This window comes from Pseudorca crassidens, chromosome 2 (genome assembly GCF_039906515.1).
Source record: "Pseudorca crassidens isolate mPseCra1 chromosome 2, mPseCra1.hap1, whole genome shotgun sequence".
NCBI lineage: Eukaryota > Metazoa > Chordata > Mammalia > Artiodactyla > Delphinidae > Pseudorca > Pseudorca crassidens.
This window is the reverse complement of record NC_090297.1, coordinates 105,175,584-105,194,325: the sequence shown is the minus strand read 5'-3', so window position 1 is coordinate 105,194,325 and position 18,742 is coordinate 105,175,584. Positions and strand designations below refer to the sequence as shown.

Genomic DNA, 18,742 nt, shown 5'->3' with positions numbered 1-18,742 from the left:
GACCAAGGAAGGACTTTCCACAGTCTTTCAGAGACTACAGCTGCTGCTGTTAAAGGAATAATTCATCTCAGATGGAAGGAACACACCAAGACCAATAGGTAGAAGTTACCAAATGTGGATTTCTATCCAAACTAAGGAAAAATATTTTGAACAATCAGCCCTGTCCAAAAACATACTGGGCTACCCCAGGAAGTAGTGAGGAACCCATCACTAGAGTGAACCAAGCAAAAGTGGACATTGTAGTTGTTGTTGTAGTTGCAGCATTAAAAGTGTTTAAAGAGGCTCACAGCACATGAGAGTCAACTGAGGAACATTTTAAAAATATGAATTCCAGGGATTGCTTCAGACCGACAACATGAGACTCTCTAGGACTGGATGCCCGACCGAGCTTCAAGGAAGCAACGGACCAGATGCCTCCCAAAGTCCCTCCCATGATCCTAAGATTTCACTTGGACAAAGTTCTCAGACAAAAATCTTTCCCCTGTCAGTCCGTGTTTACATCAGCAAATTTCCCAGCGACAAAGTTTCCTGTGTGGGGCTCAGAAGCCAGACGTCCACCTCAGAATGCCAGGCCATTGGACGCTACCCTTCCCTTTCGCCCAGCGCAGCTCTCCACTCTCAGAATACAGGCTCTCATGGCAGAAAAGTACAAGGAATGAAGCAAGGATTAGAAACTGGTGAAGGCAGAATGCAAAAGGACATTCCCTCAGCCTCGTCAATGTCACTTTATATTTGTATAACAGATTTAGCCTCACCAACTCAGTGGCTAAATTGTTTTTCTAAGATTCCCAAGTTTTTTTTAGGCCTCACACTCACATCCTGTGTGTGTGCCTGTCTGTGTGACTGGCCTTGTTCCTTTTTTCTATCTATTTAGAAAGACTCTGACCCTCTGGAAAATTGTATTTCATGGTGCCTCCTGACTTATCTACTGGTTCACCTTGAGATATTGAATAATGATAACTAGGGTTCTATAACTGAAAAATAAATTTCATATTCAATATAGTTTAGGTCAAAACCCTGGGCTTGGGGCTTCGCTGGTGACGCAGTGGTTGAGAGTCCGCCTGCCGATGCAGGGGACACGGGTTCATGCCCCGGTCCGGGAAGATCCCACATGCCGCGGAGTGGCTGGGCCCGTGAGCCAAGGCCGCTGAGCCTGCGCATCCGGAGCCTGTGCTCTGCAACGGGAGAGGCCACAACAGTGAGAGGCCCAAGTACCGCAAAAGAAAAGAAAACAAAACAAAACAAAAACAACCCTGGGCTCTGCATTCTGAATGCCTGGGGTTAGGAGTCCAGCTCCTGCTCTCAGTTGTGTGACCTTGACCAGATTTTTTAATTCTCTGTGCCTCAGATGCCACTCTGTAAAGGGGAAAAAATACTACTACTAATCATCGTAATATATGTCAAGTGTTTATCACGGTGCAAACTTGGCTCGTGGCTCTCGTGGCCTGGAGGGGAGAGTGCATCCCTGCACTTGCCCCTCTGGTGTTGAGGAATGGAAGAAGAGAGTGAAAAGAGACACCTCCCTAAATTAGTGCCCACAGGGGAGCTTGCTAACCCTCGGTTGTGTGATGCCTCATGCCATGTTCTCTTTGCCCCGCACCACGACAGTGCGCAGAATGCTTGTATTTCCATCTCATTTACACTCTGTGGCCCCGCTGTGGGGCCCGTGGCTGCAATAATGAGCAGGACCCATCCTCTATACCTCTTGAGAACCAGGCACATGAGGGGGCGTGCCTCACCCCGCCTTGTCTGGCTGTGCCCCCCATGCCCTCTCTCTCAGGGCTCTCATCCCAGCGACCTGACACACACTGGTACTGGTGTCAGGGCCAGATCTGCAAGTCAGAGCCAGGCAGACATCCAGCTGGGGAACAACTCATCATTCTATGGCAGACGACCCAGAATGACAAGTGATTCTGTGGAGCTTGGTTTCTGGAAGGGAAATAATTGGACCTCTCTTCAAAAATACTTCAGTCCTTCAAAAGTCCTTCCTCTCAGTCCTTTATAAATCAGTGGCCAGATGGGACATGGCTGGCTTCAGCAGCTTCCAATTCTTTGAACTTCAGGTGGGATCTTTGTATCTCCTCAGCTGTGGACGTCAGGAAAGATCACCGTCTGTTCCTTACAGCATCCTGTTTCATACGTGAAAGAGCCTCTTGTTTTCGGTTGGTTTATGTCAAGCCCTGCCTTCCCTCAAAAGCAGTGCTGGTGTACAGTGTCTGCAATTGTGTGACATTTAAATTATTTTTCTTTCTTTCTTTCCATTAGTACCTGTTTTAGTCAGGATTCTCCAGAGAAATGGAAGAAATAGAAGGGAGAGAGAGAGAGAGATTGATTTATCTTAAGGAATTGGTTCCTGCGATGGTGGGGTTGGCAAATCTGAGGTGCACAGAGCAGGTCAGCAGGCTGGACGTTCCTGTGAGTTGATGCTGCAGTCTTGAGGCTGAGGGTAGCCTGAAGGCAGAATTCCTCCCTCTTTTCCGTGGACCTCAGTCTTTTCTTTGAAGGCCTTCACTGATTGGATGGTTACTACATTATGGAGGGTAATCCGCTTTACACAAAGTCTGCTGATTTAAATGCTCATCACATCTAAAAAGAAAAATACCTTCACAGCAAAACGTAGACCGGTGTTTGACCAAACAACTGGGCACCACATCCTAGCCAAGCTGACCAGTAAAAGTATGTACCTTATCCATGGGTCCAAGCAAAACACCCCGAGGTCACTGATAAGCTCAATACACAATCAGACAGATTTAAAGGTCTGTTTATTTTCTTATAGATTTTTTGACTTTCCAACACTTCCTATGCAAGTACCTACCATAGAGAAAGAATCAAGATCCTGCCAGCCCTTGCTCAAGCCCCTTTCCTCTTCCTTCTCTGCCATGCTGGCGATCTGATCGTTGTCTCGGAGAGTATACAGAGCAGCTAGGACTGATGAGGCCCTTACTGCACTGACATTTTTAAGCTCAGGGACAGGGACGTCAACATTGGTATGACAGTATCTTCTAGCTCTAAATGTTCACCCCATAACCCCTTTCCATGGTACTCTCTTCCCCACCTCTAGCTGCCCTCAGCAGACGAGGGGTATGCATCTCCCACCGAGGAAAGAGCCGGGTCTTTGGCCATCCGGGAGAAAGAAACTCAGGAAAGAGTCTCTAGCCCTCTTCTGCTTCTGCATCCCTCTGCCCTCTCTCTATTGCCCTCATTCTCCTCAGCCACCTGCTTATTGTTCCATTTGCCATGGGGAACATTTACCAGCAGAGTCTCTACTAGGGTGATGTGGACCGTAAATTCCAGGGCCACCTTTTAACAGGTGGTTGTGTGCATAGAAGGCTGCTCTGTTGCACTTCAGTAGCGATGAGAGTGAAAAGGTGAAATACGACTCAGAAAACACACCCAAGTGTTTCTCCATTTCCTTCCTTCCAGTCTCTGCCTCCCACCCCCCCACCCCCTCAGAAGAGCTCCTCCCCGGCTGCAGCCCTGGTGTGATAAAGGAGAGATGGAGGTGACGTGCCTGGCCAACCTCGAAGCAGGCTTGAGTGGGTGGCAGTTTATTTCATTGTAAGCTCTGCAGCAGGTGCAGTGGAGCTGGCCTGGCCTTGGGTGCTCTTCCCTCTCCTGCTGCTGACAGCTCACGTGGTCTTGCTCGAGTCTCTTTGCCTTCCGAGGTTTGATTCTTTATGAAGTGGTGGCTCCAATACCGAGGAGGTCATTTTTTTCCTCCCTAGGTCAGGAATCTACTTGGCAATATAAGGCAAAACAGTATGGACTTGACAATTACAGAAAACATGGCTTTGGTGTGATCCCATGCCTGTTTTTTAGCAGGAAACGTCGCCAGAGAGGAGAGGACACGTGGCTTGGCCGTGCAGACCAGGCTATGCAGATGGCCACTCACTTCACCCACATGGCACTGCTGACTAGTAAACACAAAATCTTATACCCCAACCTGAAGATGATCCCCTATCACCTAGGCAGCCTAAGACTAGCTACCGAGCGCCGGCTGAAAGAAGAGAGGGGAAATGAAACAGAGCATTGGCCCTACCCACCTCCCCCTTCTTCTGTCCTTCCTTTCTTTTTCCTTCCTCACATCACAACCTTGTCACCATTTTGGTTGTCAAAGAAAAACATCAGAAGTAATGTATTGCTCCCCCGAAGCGTTAAATAGCTTGTTAACCTGAAGGATAAATCTCTTAACAGTGAGAGTTCAGATAAGGTGACAGGCAGATGGAAAAGGGTCATTCTTACAAGCATACAGTTAGGTTTGCAAAAAGCAGCCACCAACTCCCAGGAGGGCTCTGGGGCAAATCACTGTCAGAGAATCAAACAAAAGTATCAGATTCTATGATGGAGATGGTAAATAAATGGGGATTACCAGACTGACAGGAGCCATGTAAACCTTATTAGATTAAGTGACAGATTCTGTGGTATTACCTGTAAGAAGTGAAAGGATGTAAATGAAATGTGGATGACAATCCCCCCAAAAGGTAGAGGTTCTCAGTCTTTTTCTGACTATGACACATATGAGAGATAAAAGACACCATGGCTCACCTATCTCCCCTAATTCAGTTACACTTTCCAAAGGAAAAATAATACATCATGATAGTAAAGAAGTAGAGATGAACAAAATAAAAATCCAAAAAGTAAAAAACAGCAGATACACCAACACGAAACAAAAAGTAAAACCTAAAAGTCATTCTATAAATATATTAAAAGTATTTTAAATGTACTTAGAAAGAGTTCCAATTGAAAAGCCTCACCAACTGAAAACAATCTTGGTGATGTAGCAATAACTAAGCCCCCTCCCTGAAATTGCTGAAATGCCAACAATTTGCATGTACACGTGCACAGCGCAAGCTTTATTACCTTCCCATTGTCTTATCAGAAGGCTGATATGGTCCTTGGTCAACTCTAGAACTGTGCTGATTTTCATTTATGCATCTGGAATTTTAGTAATCCTTAATAATTCACTGAGTAGAGGTATATCATTCAACAAAATATTATTGAATGTATGCTATGTGCTAAGAACTCATTTCAGGAACTGGGAATCCATCAGTGAACAAAGAAGATAAAATTCCTTGCCATTTAGAGCATACACTTCAGCAGGGGTGAGGAGTGGATGTAGGAAAACAATTAACTAAACACATAAGTAAAGTACTATGAGATAGCGACAGAGGCTGTGATGAAAATATAAAGCCAGGACGTGGTATAGGGAGCAGGCATGTGTGCAGGTGTGTATGGAATAGTTAGTGTGCTTCTGGTCACAACTGACAGCCAGACTGTCTCAAGCAAAAAAGAGAATTTATTGGTTTATGTTATTCCACAGTCCATAAGTAGATTTGGGCTTCAGGCGTAACTTGACCAAAGGTTCAACAATGTCACCAGGATAAGGTTTTCTCTCTCTCGATATTTTTTGACGTTTTCTGGGAATTAACTTCATTATCAAGCCCCACCTCGTTGCAAGATGGCTGCAGCAGCTCCAGTCTTCACCTTATCAGGCGAGAACCACAGCCCTCAAACAAAAGCCTCCAAATCAAGCCTCACTGGCCAAGAGTCTCCTGCATGAGTTATGTGCTCATTCCTCAACCAATCACTATGGCCAGGAGGATAGAATGTGATGATTAACTTAGCTAAGTCATATTACATGTAACTTCACTAGAGCCCAGGGGTTTAGTCAGCTTCACCTAAAGGACAGGGCCAGGGCTTCCCTGGTGGCACAGTGGTTGAGAGTCCACCTGCCGATGCAGGGGACACGGGTTCGTGCCCTGGTCCAGGAAGATCCCACATGCCACAGAGCGGCTAGGCCCATAAGCCATGGCCGCTGAGCCAGCATGTCCGGAGCCTGTGCTCCGCAATGAGAGAGGCCACGACAGTGAGAGGCCTACATAACGCAAAAAAAAAAAAAAAAAAAGGACAGGGCCACTGCTAGCAGATATGGTGCCTTTGTAGGGATTATAAAAAGATGATGCCCCTCTGGGAAGACACTGCCCCATGGACCCACAGGACCAAAGCAGGCTGGATTCTAACCCCCACTTGCCCCCTTAGCCATATACCTTTGTGCAGTGCACAAGCTACACTGCCCTCATCTATGTGACCCTGCTGACACATGTGGGCTGAGTGCGGGAAAGGTGGTTCTCTACCTGGGGGCTAAGGGCCACCCTGTGGAAAACCCTGTCCTTAGACCCCACGGCAGGACCTCAGAATCAGATGTCTGCACTTCAATGCATCTGGACATGCATCTGATTTAAGAAGAAGAAAAATCAGGTCTATGTTGTTTCCCAAAATGTGCTCACTTATATAAGACTCCAGCCACAGCCTATGATAGTTTTTATAGTGGGAAGAGCAAAGGCTTTGGAATTAAGCCTCTCTGGATCTGACTGACTGCCTCAAACTGGCTGTATGAGATGGAGCCTGGAGTCTCTGAGCCGTCGTTTACTTTCTGTGGGGTTTGAGGATCAAACTAGTTAAAATGTGTAAAGAGTTTAGGATGGGGCCTGGCATAAGCATTAACAAATATAGTTGTCCTCTATGAAAGTCACGTGAGCTATCATAATTAGCTGCTTGACTACCATGGCAGAAACTAACATCCTCTGCTGGAACACGGGAGGACAGCCATCCGGGAGAAACCTTGGGTCCCAGAAAACTCTGTGTTATGGGTCTGCCTGGCATGTGCATGACCACATAGGAGGCAGTACAGTTGGCCTTCAGTATCTGCGGGTTCCACATCCATAGATTCAAACAACCACGGATTAAAAATATTTGAAAAAAAATCCAGAAATTTCCAAAAAGCAAAACTCAAATTTGCCGTGCACCACCAACTATTTACATAGCATTTACATTGTATTAGGTGTTATAAATAATCTAGAGAGGATTTAAAGTATACGGGGAGGATGTGCGTAGGTTATATGCAAATAATACATCATTTTATATAAAGGACTTGAGCATCCACAGATTTTGGTATCTGGGGGTAGGGGTGGGGATCCTGGAACCAATACCCATGGATACTGAGGGATGACTGTACAGACACAGGATAGTGAAGAAGGCACATACCAAGTCTTAATTTTTAAATGCAATACACGTTTCCATCAGACTTACTATATGTGAAGTCTGTAGTCACTGCATGAATAAAAACGGAGGAGAGTAATCTGAGAACATGAAGACTAAGCCAGAAGCCATTTATTTTAAGATTGAATAAAGGTGAAAATCTCTGTGATCTTGGGTAAGATGTCTTAGGACACAAAAAACAAGAACAATAAAAGAAAAAAATTATAAATTGAACTTCAAATGTTCAAATTTTGTCCTTAAAAAATACTATTAAAAAGCTAAAAAACATGTCACAGACTGGAATAAAATATTTGTTTAACATATATCTGAGAAAAGACTTGCAAATCAATAAGACAAACAACTCAGTATTTTTAAATGAGCAAAAGACGTGAACAGATCCTTCACCAAAGAAGATATACAGATGGCTGAAAACACATAGATGTTCAACATTACTAGTCATTAGAGCTCTGCAAATTAAAACCAAATGTGACTATCCCAGGAATATAAATGTGATTCAACCCAAGAAAATCAATGTAATACATCACTCTGACAGAATGAAGGAAAAAACCCAAATGGTGATCTCAATTGACGAAGGAAAAACATTTGACAAAGTCCATTGCCCTTTCATAATAAAAAAATCTCAGGAACTAGGATGAAAAAGAAACTTCTGAAACACGATAAAAGGCTTTTTTGAAAAACCTACAGCTAACATCATACTCAATGGTGAAGGACTAAACACTTTCCTCCAAAATCAGGCATGAGACAAGAATTCCTGCTTTCGCAATATTCAACGTTGTAAGAAGTTCTATCTGGATGAGTTAGACAATAAAAAGAAATATAAAGCATCCAAATTGGAAAGGAAGAAGTAAAACTATCTCTGTTCATGATTCTATATACGGAAAGCTATTAGAAAGTTATTAGAGCGAATAAGCAAATTCAGAAAAGCTTCACGGTACCAAATCAACATGCAAAAATCACATGTGTTTTCATACACAATCCAAATAAACAATGAACAATCCAAAAGGGAGATTAAGAAAGCAATTCCATCTTAAATAACAGCTAAAAGAATAAAATACTTGGGAATACATTTCACTAAGGAGTTGAAGAATATGTACACTGAGAACTAAAAACTATTGCTGAAAGAAGTGAAAAAAAGATCTAAAAGAATGGAAAGGCATCCCGTGTTCATGGATATGAAGATTTAAAATTGTTAAGATGTTAATACTACCCAAAGCAATGTATAGATTCAATGTAATTTCTATCAAAATTCCAACAGTGTTTTTTGCAGAAATAGAAAAGCCAATGCTCAAATTCACATGAAATTGCAAGGGGTCCTGAATAGCCAAAACAATCTTGAAAAAGAAGAGCAAAGTTAGAGTATTCACACTCTCCAATTTCAAAACTTCTGCAAAGCTACAGTAATCAAAACAGTATGGCATTGGCATAGAGATAAACATTCAAACCAGTAGAATAGAATTGAGAATCCAGAGATAAACCCATACATCTATGGTCAATTAATTTTAACAAGAGTGTCAAGACCATTCAATAGAGAAAAGACAGTATCTTCAATAGATGATGTTGGGACAAGTGGATTTCCACATGGAAAAGAATTCAGTTGGACCCCTACCTCACACCAAACAAAAATAAACTCAAAATGTGTGAATCACCTAAATATAAAAACGAAACCATAAAACTCTTAGAAGAAAATATGGCATAAATCCTCATGTCCTTGGATTTGACAGTGGATTCTTAGATACGACATCAAAAGCACAAGCTACAAAAGAAAAAAATGATTAATTAGACTTCATAAAAATTAAGAACTTTTGTGCATCAAACATTTCAAGAAAGTGAAAAAAAATCCTACATAATACAAGACAATATTTACAAATCGTATATATGATAAGGGTTTAATTTCCAGAATATACAAAAGAACTCCTACAACTCAGCAACAAAAAGACAAACAACCCAACTGAAAAAATGGGCAAAGGACTCAAATAGACATTTCCCCAAAGTGATACACGATGGTCAGTAAGTACATGAGAATATATTCAATACAATTAATCATTAAATAAGTGCAAATCAAACCACAACAAGATACTACCTCACACCTACTAGACTGGCTATGATCTAGAAAAACACAAAAAAGTGTTGGTGAGGATGTGAAAAATTGTACATTACTGGTTAGAATGTAAAATGGTGCAACTGCTATGGAAAACAATTTGGCAATTCCTCAAAAAGCTAAGCATAGAATTATCAAATGACCCAGAAATTCTGCTCCTAGGTATAAACCCAAAAGAACAAAAAACAGGGACTTGAACAGATGCTCGCACACTGACATTTATTGTGGCATTATTCACTATAGCCAAAATGTGGAAACAACCAAAGTGTCCATCAACAGATGAATGGGTAAAAAAATATTTTATATACATATAGTGGAATATTATTCAGCCATAAAAAGTGATGACGTTTTGGTACATGTTACAACATGGATGAAACTTGAAAACTAAGCAAAGTAAGTCAGCCACAAAAGGACAAATATTATATGATTCCACTTACATGAAATATCAGAATAAGGAAATTCTTAAAGATAGAAAGTAGGTTAGAGGTTACCAGAGCCTAGGGAGTCAAGGGAACAGGGATTTATTGCCTAATGGTTACATAGGCTCTGTTTGGGGTAATGAAAAAGTTTTGGAAACAGTGGTGATAATTGTACAACACAGTAGATAAAATAATGCCACTGAATTGTACATTTTTGAATTATTAAAATGGCCAATTTTATGCTATATGTATTTTGCCAAAAAATGTAGTGATGTAATATGCTCAGACCACTGAATTGTATACTTTAAATGTATGAACTACAAAGTATGTGAATTATATCTCAGGAAAGCTGTTTTAAAAAATCCAAAACAGGGCTTCCCTGGTGGCGCAGTGGTTGAGAGTCCGCCTGCCGATGCAGGGGACACGGGTTCGTGCCCCGGTCCGGGAAGATCCCACATGCCGCAGAGTGGCTGGGCCCATGAGCCATGGCCACTGAGCCTGTGCTCCGCAACAGGAGAGGCCACAACAGTGAGAGGCCCGCGTACAACACACACACAAAAAATATCCAAAACAACAGCAATGACAAAACCAAACGTGATACCACTACACATCTACTAGAATGGCTACAATGTAAAAGACTGTTAATACCAAGTGTTGGTGAGGAGGCACAGCAACCCTAACCCTCAGAGATTGTTGTGGGAATGCAAAATGGCGCTGCCACTTCGGAAAAAACACGTGGAGGTTTCTTATAACATACTAACAAAATGACTCAAAGATCCTTTCCTGGCTATTTACCTATAGCTCATTGAATCCTCAAAACAAAAACATACCACCTTACAGAAATAGTCTCTGAGATGGCAAGCTAGCTGCCCTTGATAATAAGTGGTAGAGCCAGGATTCAAACACAGGAGTGTCTGACTCCAAAGTCCATGCTTTCAAACACGATGCTGCAGATTAAACACATTCAATACTTCTTTCTCTGGCCCAGCCTTAGGAACATAGTCTACAGTCAGGTCTGCAGAGGCTGACCGCTGAGCCAAGAACAGCACCGCACTGAAGGTACAGCATTGTTTGCTCAGCGTGGCTGGGATCTATTCCCAGCGATGCTACTGCTGGCACAGATCTGCGTGTGTGGTCACAAACAGCAGAGACAGCAGGACTGGTCAGCACAGCTTCCCGTGATACAGTCACAAACAGGGATCAAGACGTCATATGCGGGCATGTCTGGCAGAGTTACTTTCAACAAACAGAAGTCAGAGTGACACATGAGGCAGAATATGGGACCCAAGTCTCAACAGCATCGGGGACGATTCCTATGAGAGGCTAAGGCTTAAACAGGACAGTGTAAAACACTGCTGGTCATTTTTTTAAAGATTTTTTTTGATGAGGACCATTTTTTAAACTCTTTATTGAATTTGTTACAATATTGCTTCTTAGGACAAAACTAATCTTTTCCTTAGCAAACTAATATGTGCAGAGTTGTATTTCCCTGACATTATTGTTCCTAAATAGTTTCAGTCACATATACTAATCATAACTTTTAACTGAAGTAATTTCTATTTCACAGAAAAAACTTGGGGTAGACAACTGGGGTTACACACCAGCATCTTCGCTGTCCTGCAGAGCTCATAAATACAATACAACTTTCTATAGCCATACTTTATACAACTTCTCAAATGGCAAAAATGAACACATTCTTTAATAGACCCAAAGATAGTCTATTAAAGTCTCTATATAGTTTCTCTGTGGCATATAAGAAGAAGCAAAAACATAGAAAGTTAAAATAATGCTTAGTAATTAATGTTTCAGTGCTCTGTCTTACTTAGAAATTTTGCAGTTATCCAATGAAATTTCATTTATTAATTCAACTTAATCCTAGTCTAAGGTTTTAACTTACCTAAACATTTTGGAAATTATCCTCAAGTTGACGTACTACAAAACATAATTGTTAAAATAAAATTTTATCAGAATAATGAGTCAATTTGGTGAAATACATTTTTCATATTTTTACATTTTTCATAACTGTAAGTATTAAGTAGAAATAATGACAGATTATTTGATCAGTAAATCTGCCTAAGTCTGGGAACAATGTACCTACAACAGAATAAAATCTACATTTATACTCATCTGTGATAAATCAGTGAAGACTTAGCTATTTTTAGTAACTAAAATTATTAAACTAGCTTCACTTGCCAAATATTTACCTAAATTGTGTGAACTTGAATTCTTAAAACATTTCTGAGTTATTCTGTGTAAGGATACTTTTTAAGTCTAAAACATTGAAAACATTAAAAGTTCAATTTCCTTATTTACTTGGAATTTTAGAAATATTCAGTTTATATATTTATATATATATATAATATATATATATTATATATATATAATATAATACTATATATATATTATTTATATATTTATTATAAGTTTATATAATATTTAGAAATATTCAGTTTATATATTTATCTCATTAGCTAATCAGACTAGAGATCCTTTAACTTAAGATAATTTATAATCTAATTTGTTAACACCAACCGGCAAGTAGGATAATTTACACCCTCACACAACTAGATGTAAAGATCTCTTGAATCGGATACATAGACATCCAGACTGAAACAAAGGGAGTTTACAACTTCAATTCTGGAATTTCAGCTATGAGTCAGAAAAAACACATAATTACAAAACTCACGGGTCCATTTCAAAGAGCTGTTCTCTTCTGCAAAATTCTTAATTACTTTGAGCTCCAGAGAGTCAACAGACAAACAGAAAAGACAAACAAACCAGATTCTCTGTCACCTCCCACCCAGTGAAATAAGATCTATCAACTATTAATCCATTTATAGAGATCATCAAATGAACAGACCATAAAACCAAACTCCTGATGGAAAAGGCCAATAAACTGGATTCTCTGTGAAGAAATGACCTGGGATACCCAACAGAAACAAAAATCTCTTTAAACCGTTAATTTATTTACAGAGATCATTAAATAGTCAGACCATAAATCCAAATTCCCAATAAGGAATAGTTCACCCCATCCCTCAAATATCGGTGACCTGTGCTCTGATTGCTGACTGCTGCTTCTCACCACAAAGGTGCAAACACAGAGGCCATTGTCCTCGTACCTCACTCCGTTTTTTACAACACCTCCCCTTTCAGCTGCAGTGACTTCCCAAAGATTTAAAGAGCAGGAACCCTTTCCCCCATCCCCCTTCATTTTTCTCTTTTTCCGCTCTTGGGAGCCAGACATCAAAGACTAGGACATTCAAAAGCAGCCATGTATGTGCGGAAAATTATTCATAGAAAGTGACTGTGTGTGCCCAGGGAAAGGCAAAGTCTCCGAAAACACCTGAGAAAACCTTAAGTTTACACCTCAGGCTGGTCTTTAGCACAGAGATAGCCTACAACAGTCAAAAAAAAAAGCAAAAACAATAACAAAAAAACACAGCAAACCCTGGAGAAGGGACAGAATCCAATTTCCAGAGCCACTGCATCGTCCAGTTTCAACCAAACAATCACAAGGCTTACAAAAGGAGCCTGGTATGTTTTGCTACGGTTCAGATTCTTTTGGCATTCCACAGTTACTCTGTGACTCAAATATCACTGTAGCTTTTCTCCTTCCAAACTAGAACAAGGCCTTCATTCTTTGACAGCCCTGAAACACTCAGCCTCAACTCCACACCATGTTACATAGAAAGTCAGCCTGTGTTCTCTCCCATTCACTCATAATTAACGAAGTACTACTTGGTGCCAATGACTTTTACCATAAATGCAAATGCAGCATGCAAATCTCAAGGCATTACTCAGAAAGTAATTAAGCATATTATACAGAAAATTTTCTTTTTCCCCAGATTATCAGCAAAATGAAAATACACTTTTAGAAGTTTTTTCAGAGAACGAGCAAACTCCCTAAATTAGTCCTATAAGGTACCAGGGGTACATGACTCTAGCTTAAGAAACACCTTTCAGTGTTTAGGTTCATAAGGCAAGTCTTTATATTCCCCCATCAGCCCAGGAGTTCTCTTCCTTCTTGTCAGAAGACAAGAACAAAACATTTATTTTGTTGTCAAACGCACTTGAGTTCTAATCCCAGGTATGTCAATTAATAGCTGTGTGACCTTGAACAGCTCATTCAATCTCTCTGAGGTTGTTTTTCTATCTGTAAAATAGAAAAAAAAAAAGGACTTTTTTTAGGATCATTGAGTAGATTTAATGAAATTGTTTGTCAAGGAAGGCATTAAATTGGGAGCACAGTCACATGTGTCCTATACTCCTGTAGCAAATCGTCTAAAGAAATAACACACTTGAATTGCTAGTCTCAGTAATATTATAACGATATCGCCTAAGGCAGTCATTGTCCTGGGATAAGAATCTAACAAATAGTTTTGGCACTTGATTAAAGTTCCTGCGATTCATGGTGAGCAAAGTTGTCACAGGGGAAGAGGTGGATCTTCTGCGTGAGCAGTTCTAGAACGAGGGAGACACGCTGTGCTCTGGAGAATGAGGGGATGGCCCAGCCTGTGGCTGACTCTATAAACTCCTGGAAGCAGCTCTCCCAACACAGTGGTTGTTCTTTGGGGAACACTGGCTGAGCATAAGAGGGGGACATGAGGCAGTGGTGAGCTGAGAGCCCAATCATGGGCCAACACCTGGACCAGAAGTGCTTTTCCTGTAGCAGTAGTCAAATACATCAACTGAACATACCTGACCACTCTCTAACAATCAGAACAGTAGGGAGACCAAGAACTGTAGCAGTAGACCAGTATCTGAGAGAGCTGTCTGCTCCTGTGAAGGATCCATGGACACCGGTGGCCTGGATGTTCAGAACCTCTGCTGATTTTTGAAATAGACTGAGTTTGAAAGGATCCTACTTGAAGAATTTTTTTTAATGGGAGCAAATATAAAGTGGCTTGCAAAATTTTTCACAGGAGAAGAGAGAGTAAATACAGCTTTATTAGGATTAAATTTTTCTGACTTCCAGTGTGATAACAGAGCAGGGAAATACCTTTAATGTGATTTTTTTAAGATTCTGCCTTTGTCTCAATGTCTCAACAGGCTAATCCTCTTCTTAGGACACAAGTGAACACAGTAGAGCTTGGGTTACAAAAACATGCCTATCGCCCACACTGGGGCCAAGCAACAGAGATGAGGGCTGACATGTGGAGCAGTCAGTGGAAAGCTCTGTTTGGCCAGACTGAAATGTGAGATGCTACAGACATAGAGGATAGACATGGGGGTGCGGGGTGGGGGTGGCGCGGTTGGGTTGGGATTTGTGGATTAACAGATGCAAACTATTATATAGAGAATGGATAAACAACAAGGTCTTACTGTGTAGCACAGGGAACTACATTCAATATTATGTGCTAAACCATAATGAAAAAGAATATGTATATATATATATATATATATATATACACACACAACTGAATCACTTTGTTGTACAACAGAAATTAACACAACATTGTAAATCAACTATACTTCAATAAAATAAAATAATGTGCAATGCTGAAAGAAGCTTCCCCATAACTCCCACTTGCACCCCATCTCCAGGGAAGAAATATTTAAATGTTGAGTGGAAATAGTACTGAAATGCTAGATAGAGCGGATATCAGAAAGCAAGAACAGAGGAGGCTAAGCTGGCTCTGCTCCAAAGCTGTAGGGAAATTCTTGGAAGCCCGTCAAACAATACTTGAAAATATAGACAGCTGCCCAATAATGTTGTAAAATTTCTCATAACTTCTCAGAGAACAGAAGGGAGAGCCTCAGCCTTATAGCAGTTTAGAGGATTGCCCTAATTCATAAGTCAAGTTGCTGACATACACAGGAAGAAGAAAAGAACTTTACGTATCCTGTTACAACCCAGCAGACTTTTGAAATGAGCCATGGAACAAGGTCCTGCGAGCCTGGACCTGGTCCTGACCTTGGAAAGGTCAGGCTCTTCTGGATCAAGTTCTCCAGAAGGAATTCAGAGAGAGCCATTATTGAAGAAATGTGCATTTACCGGAGAATTGATGGACCAACCAAATAGTCACTTTTAGTGAAAACTCAGGAGGAACAAGAAAAAGTGTCAATCCTGACTGTTCTTAGATAACAAATCAAAGAGCAAAGTTGGACCCGGAGGCACTTGAGGTTGAATTCCTGCCAACAAGGTCCTAAGGAATGGGAGAAACACGTCCCAACCTCAGGTCAATAATTTCCACAGAGAATGCAGTCATTTTCTACTGCTTAACAATTTATCACAAACTTAGTGGCTTAAAACAACACATTTGTTATCTCAGAATATCCATGGGTCAAGGGCTTCCACATAGCTTAGCTGAGTCCTCTTACTTGTCCAGAGGCAACACCCAGATCATAGGGGCCACCACAGCTCTCTGTCTTCTGACCCCCACAGACACTCAAACATGGTGGTCTGCTTCTCTGAAACTGACTAGAGAATCTCTCTCTTATAATGTAATATAAGCCCTGGAGTGACTATTCCATCACTATTCATCCTATTTGGTTGGCTAGAAGTAAGTCCCAGGTTCCATTTACATTCAAGGGGAAGGGATTACACAAGGGGTGTGACTCATTAGAGGTCACCTTAGGGCGTGTCTGCCATACACTAATACCATTCATTGTTGTGTATGTTTGTGTACATGTGCACATGGGCATGTCCACCTTGGTCTGTGTTGCCCCAGACTCAGACACTGAGACAAGGGTTCACATGGAATTGGGAGAAGATCCTAGGAAACCTGCAGGGGCGTGAGGAACTGAGATAGGGAAGGGAGGCAGCTAATAACGGGTGTGTGAATAAATTACAAACTATGGGCAATTTGAACCTTAATCCCTCTCAGGAACTCTGGAAGCCCGCCTGCTACACTTGCCTCAAACTTACCACACATTGGGGCAAGGGAATTGAGGTATTTATACACCAATAGCAGGCACTGAAAATGGTGAAGCCTGAGAGGATACAGGCAGAGCCAGACTGCAACTTTACAATCCCTAACGTCACAAGTGTGATCACTAGACTTCCACCCTGGTACTTAGCATCTAATTACCCTAAGAAAAAGCAAACAGAGAGGAGAGGAAGATGAAGGAATATGTCTGAACTAGTAAGTTAGTGGAATACCAGGTCTCTTCTTCTTATCTATCCCTTGGGGGCAGAATTTGTGAATCCAAAATTGTAAATATTTGTGTTACCGACCAGGGTTCTTGGCCTTCCCCAGTCAATAGAAATTGACTAGAGGCCAGACTAGAAATTCAGGCAAGTCTTTAAATCCGGGCCTCTGCTGCAGCAGGGGGAGCGGAGAACAAACAACAGGTTCCTTGCTTGCTCGCTCCCTGAGGGAGGGCAAGCTTGCTCCTTATATGGGGTGAGGGTAGGGGTGTGTCCAGGGGTTGGGCCGGAGAGGTGGCTGAGGTGTTTTGCCCACTGCTTAGGTGGTGTTGTATGCAGGCGGCATGTGCAGTACCCCGCTTTTGCTCCCAACACCCTGTTTTTGCTCCAGGCTCTTAAAAAGTGGCAGTTGGGTTTTTTGGTCTCTTTGTATCTTTTGGGTACAGAATTTGCCTCAACTGCGGCATGCACGCAGTTATTTTTAGTCCCATACAGTTTCTTTGTATCTCGTTGCTTGAGGAGAGGTGTGTCCAGATGCAAGCATTGCAGCACTGCAGCAAGGGGTTCTAGGTCCCAACAAAGGGTCCCGGGTCCCAGCCTGTCTCATTTGCAAATATTTTCTCAGGTGAAAATACAATGGGATGAGAACATTTTATTCACTATTCACAAGAACTTCTGGAAGAACTATTGAAGGCCAGAAATTCAGGCAGGACCATTCTCTGAGAGGGAAGCCGATAGAGCAAAAAACTATCCCTTCCAGGGAGCCATGCCAAACAGGGAAGGGAACTTGTTTGGAGCAGGAGCTGAAAAGATCCCTGGGCTTCCCTGGTGGCGCAGTGGTTGAGAGTCCGCCTGCCGATGCAGGGGACACGGGTTCGTGCCCTGGTCCGGGAAGATTCCACATGCCGCGGAGCGGCTGGGCCCGTGAGTCATGGCCGCTGAACCTGCGCGTCCGGAGCCTGTGCTCCGCAACGGGAGAGGCCACAACAGTGGGAGGTCCGCGTACCAAAAAAGAAAAAAAAAAAAAAGAAGATCCCTGAGCATGAGGGGTAGAGCAGGGACACAGCTGAGAGGGGAGACAGAGAGGACCCCTGGTTGGCCAGGCAGGCAAGGAGGGCCTTCGGGAAGAACAAGAATATCTAATAAGATTTCTTTAACTTATTTTTGAAGTATATAATATACACAAAAAAGTCTGCTTATCAAAAGTGCACACCTCAATGACTTTTCACAAACAGAACACACCTATGAAACCAACACCCAGACCAAGAAGCAAAGCATGACCGGCACCCTAGAAGCTGCCCTTGCACTCTGCGTCGTGGTCCGAATGTGGGTTGGAAAAGAATTTCCAGACACAATGCGGAATGTCAAGAAGACAATTTATTAGAGGGAAGGGTCGCTGCCAGAGCAGCAGGCCAACTTCTTGATAGGGAGAGTCGACCTTCAGCAAAGGTTTCTGGTCTGTTTTTAAAGCCAGGGAACCTGCGAGTCATCTGCTGACTGGGAAGAGTATGTATACTTTCAGTATGCTGAGCTGGAGAACAGCGGAGCATGTGCTAGGAGGGCTCTGGGACATTGCAATGGTCGCAGTGTGACAAAGTGACAGGAGTCCTGTAACTCTTGGTTCCAGCAATATTGGCCCTTTGAGTCTATCTTGTTCTTTGTCCTTGGAGCACCACACTCTGTTCCAGTCATGACCCCTCCCCAAAAAGGTAACCGCCAGCCTGACCTTGAACAATATGACCAGCTTTGCCTGTTTCATAGTTTAAATGGAATTGTACAATCTGTACTCATTTTTGTCTGGCTTCTTTCACTCAGCATTGTGTATGTGTGGCCGTTCACGTCATGCATAGTTGTATATCGCTCATTCTCATGCTGTGTAGTAGCGTATTCTGCAAATATGCCACGTTTTGTGTCCATTCTACTGATGATGGGCACTTGGGTAGTTTCTTGAAATGATTTAGTTCATGTTTTTGTGGGGTACAATGCAACCTTCTTCTCTGTCTCAGCACAAAATCTTTAATCAATGACGTGTGATATAAGGGGATTCTTTAAAGTGAATGCAAAGAAATGCCAGGT

At 42.0% G+C, this 18,742-nt stretch overlaps 1 protein-coding gene across 1 annotated transcript in view; it reads left to right on the top strand.

Moving 5' to 3' along the window:
- REG4 (regenerating family member 4) overlaps positions 1-18,050 on the top strand; it is a 37,782-nt gene extending 19,732 nt beyond the window's left edge. The window contains 1 exon segment of the mRNA XM_067710308.1: positions 17,902-18,050. Within this exon segment, the coding sequence (XP_067566409.1) occupies positions 17,902-18,050 (149 nt within the window).
- Positions 18,051-18,742: the final 692 nt, after the last annotated feature.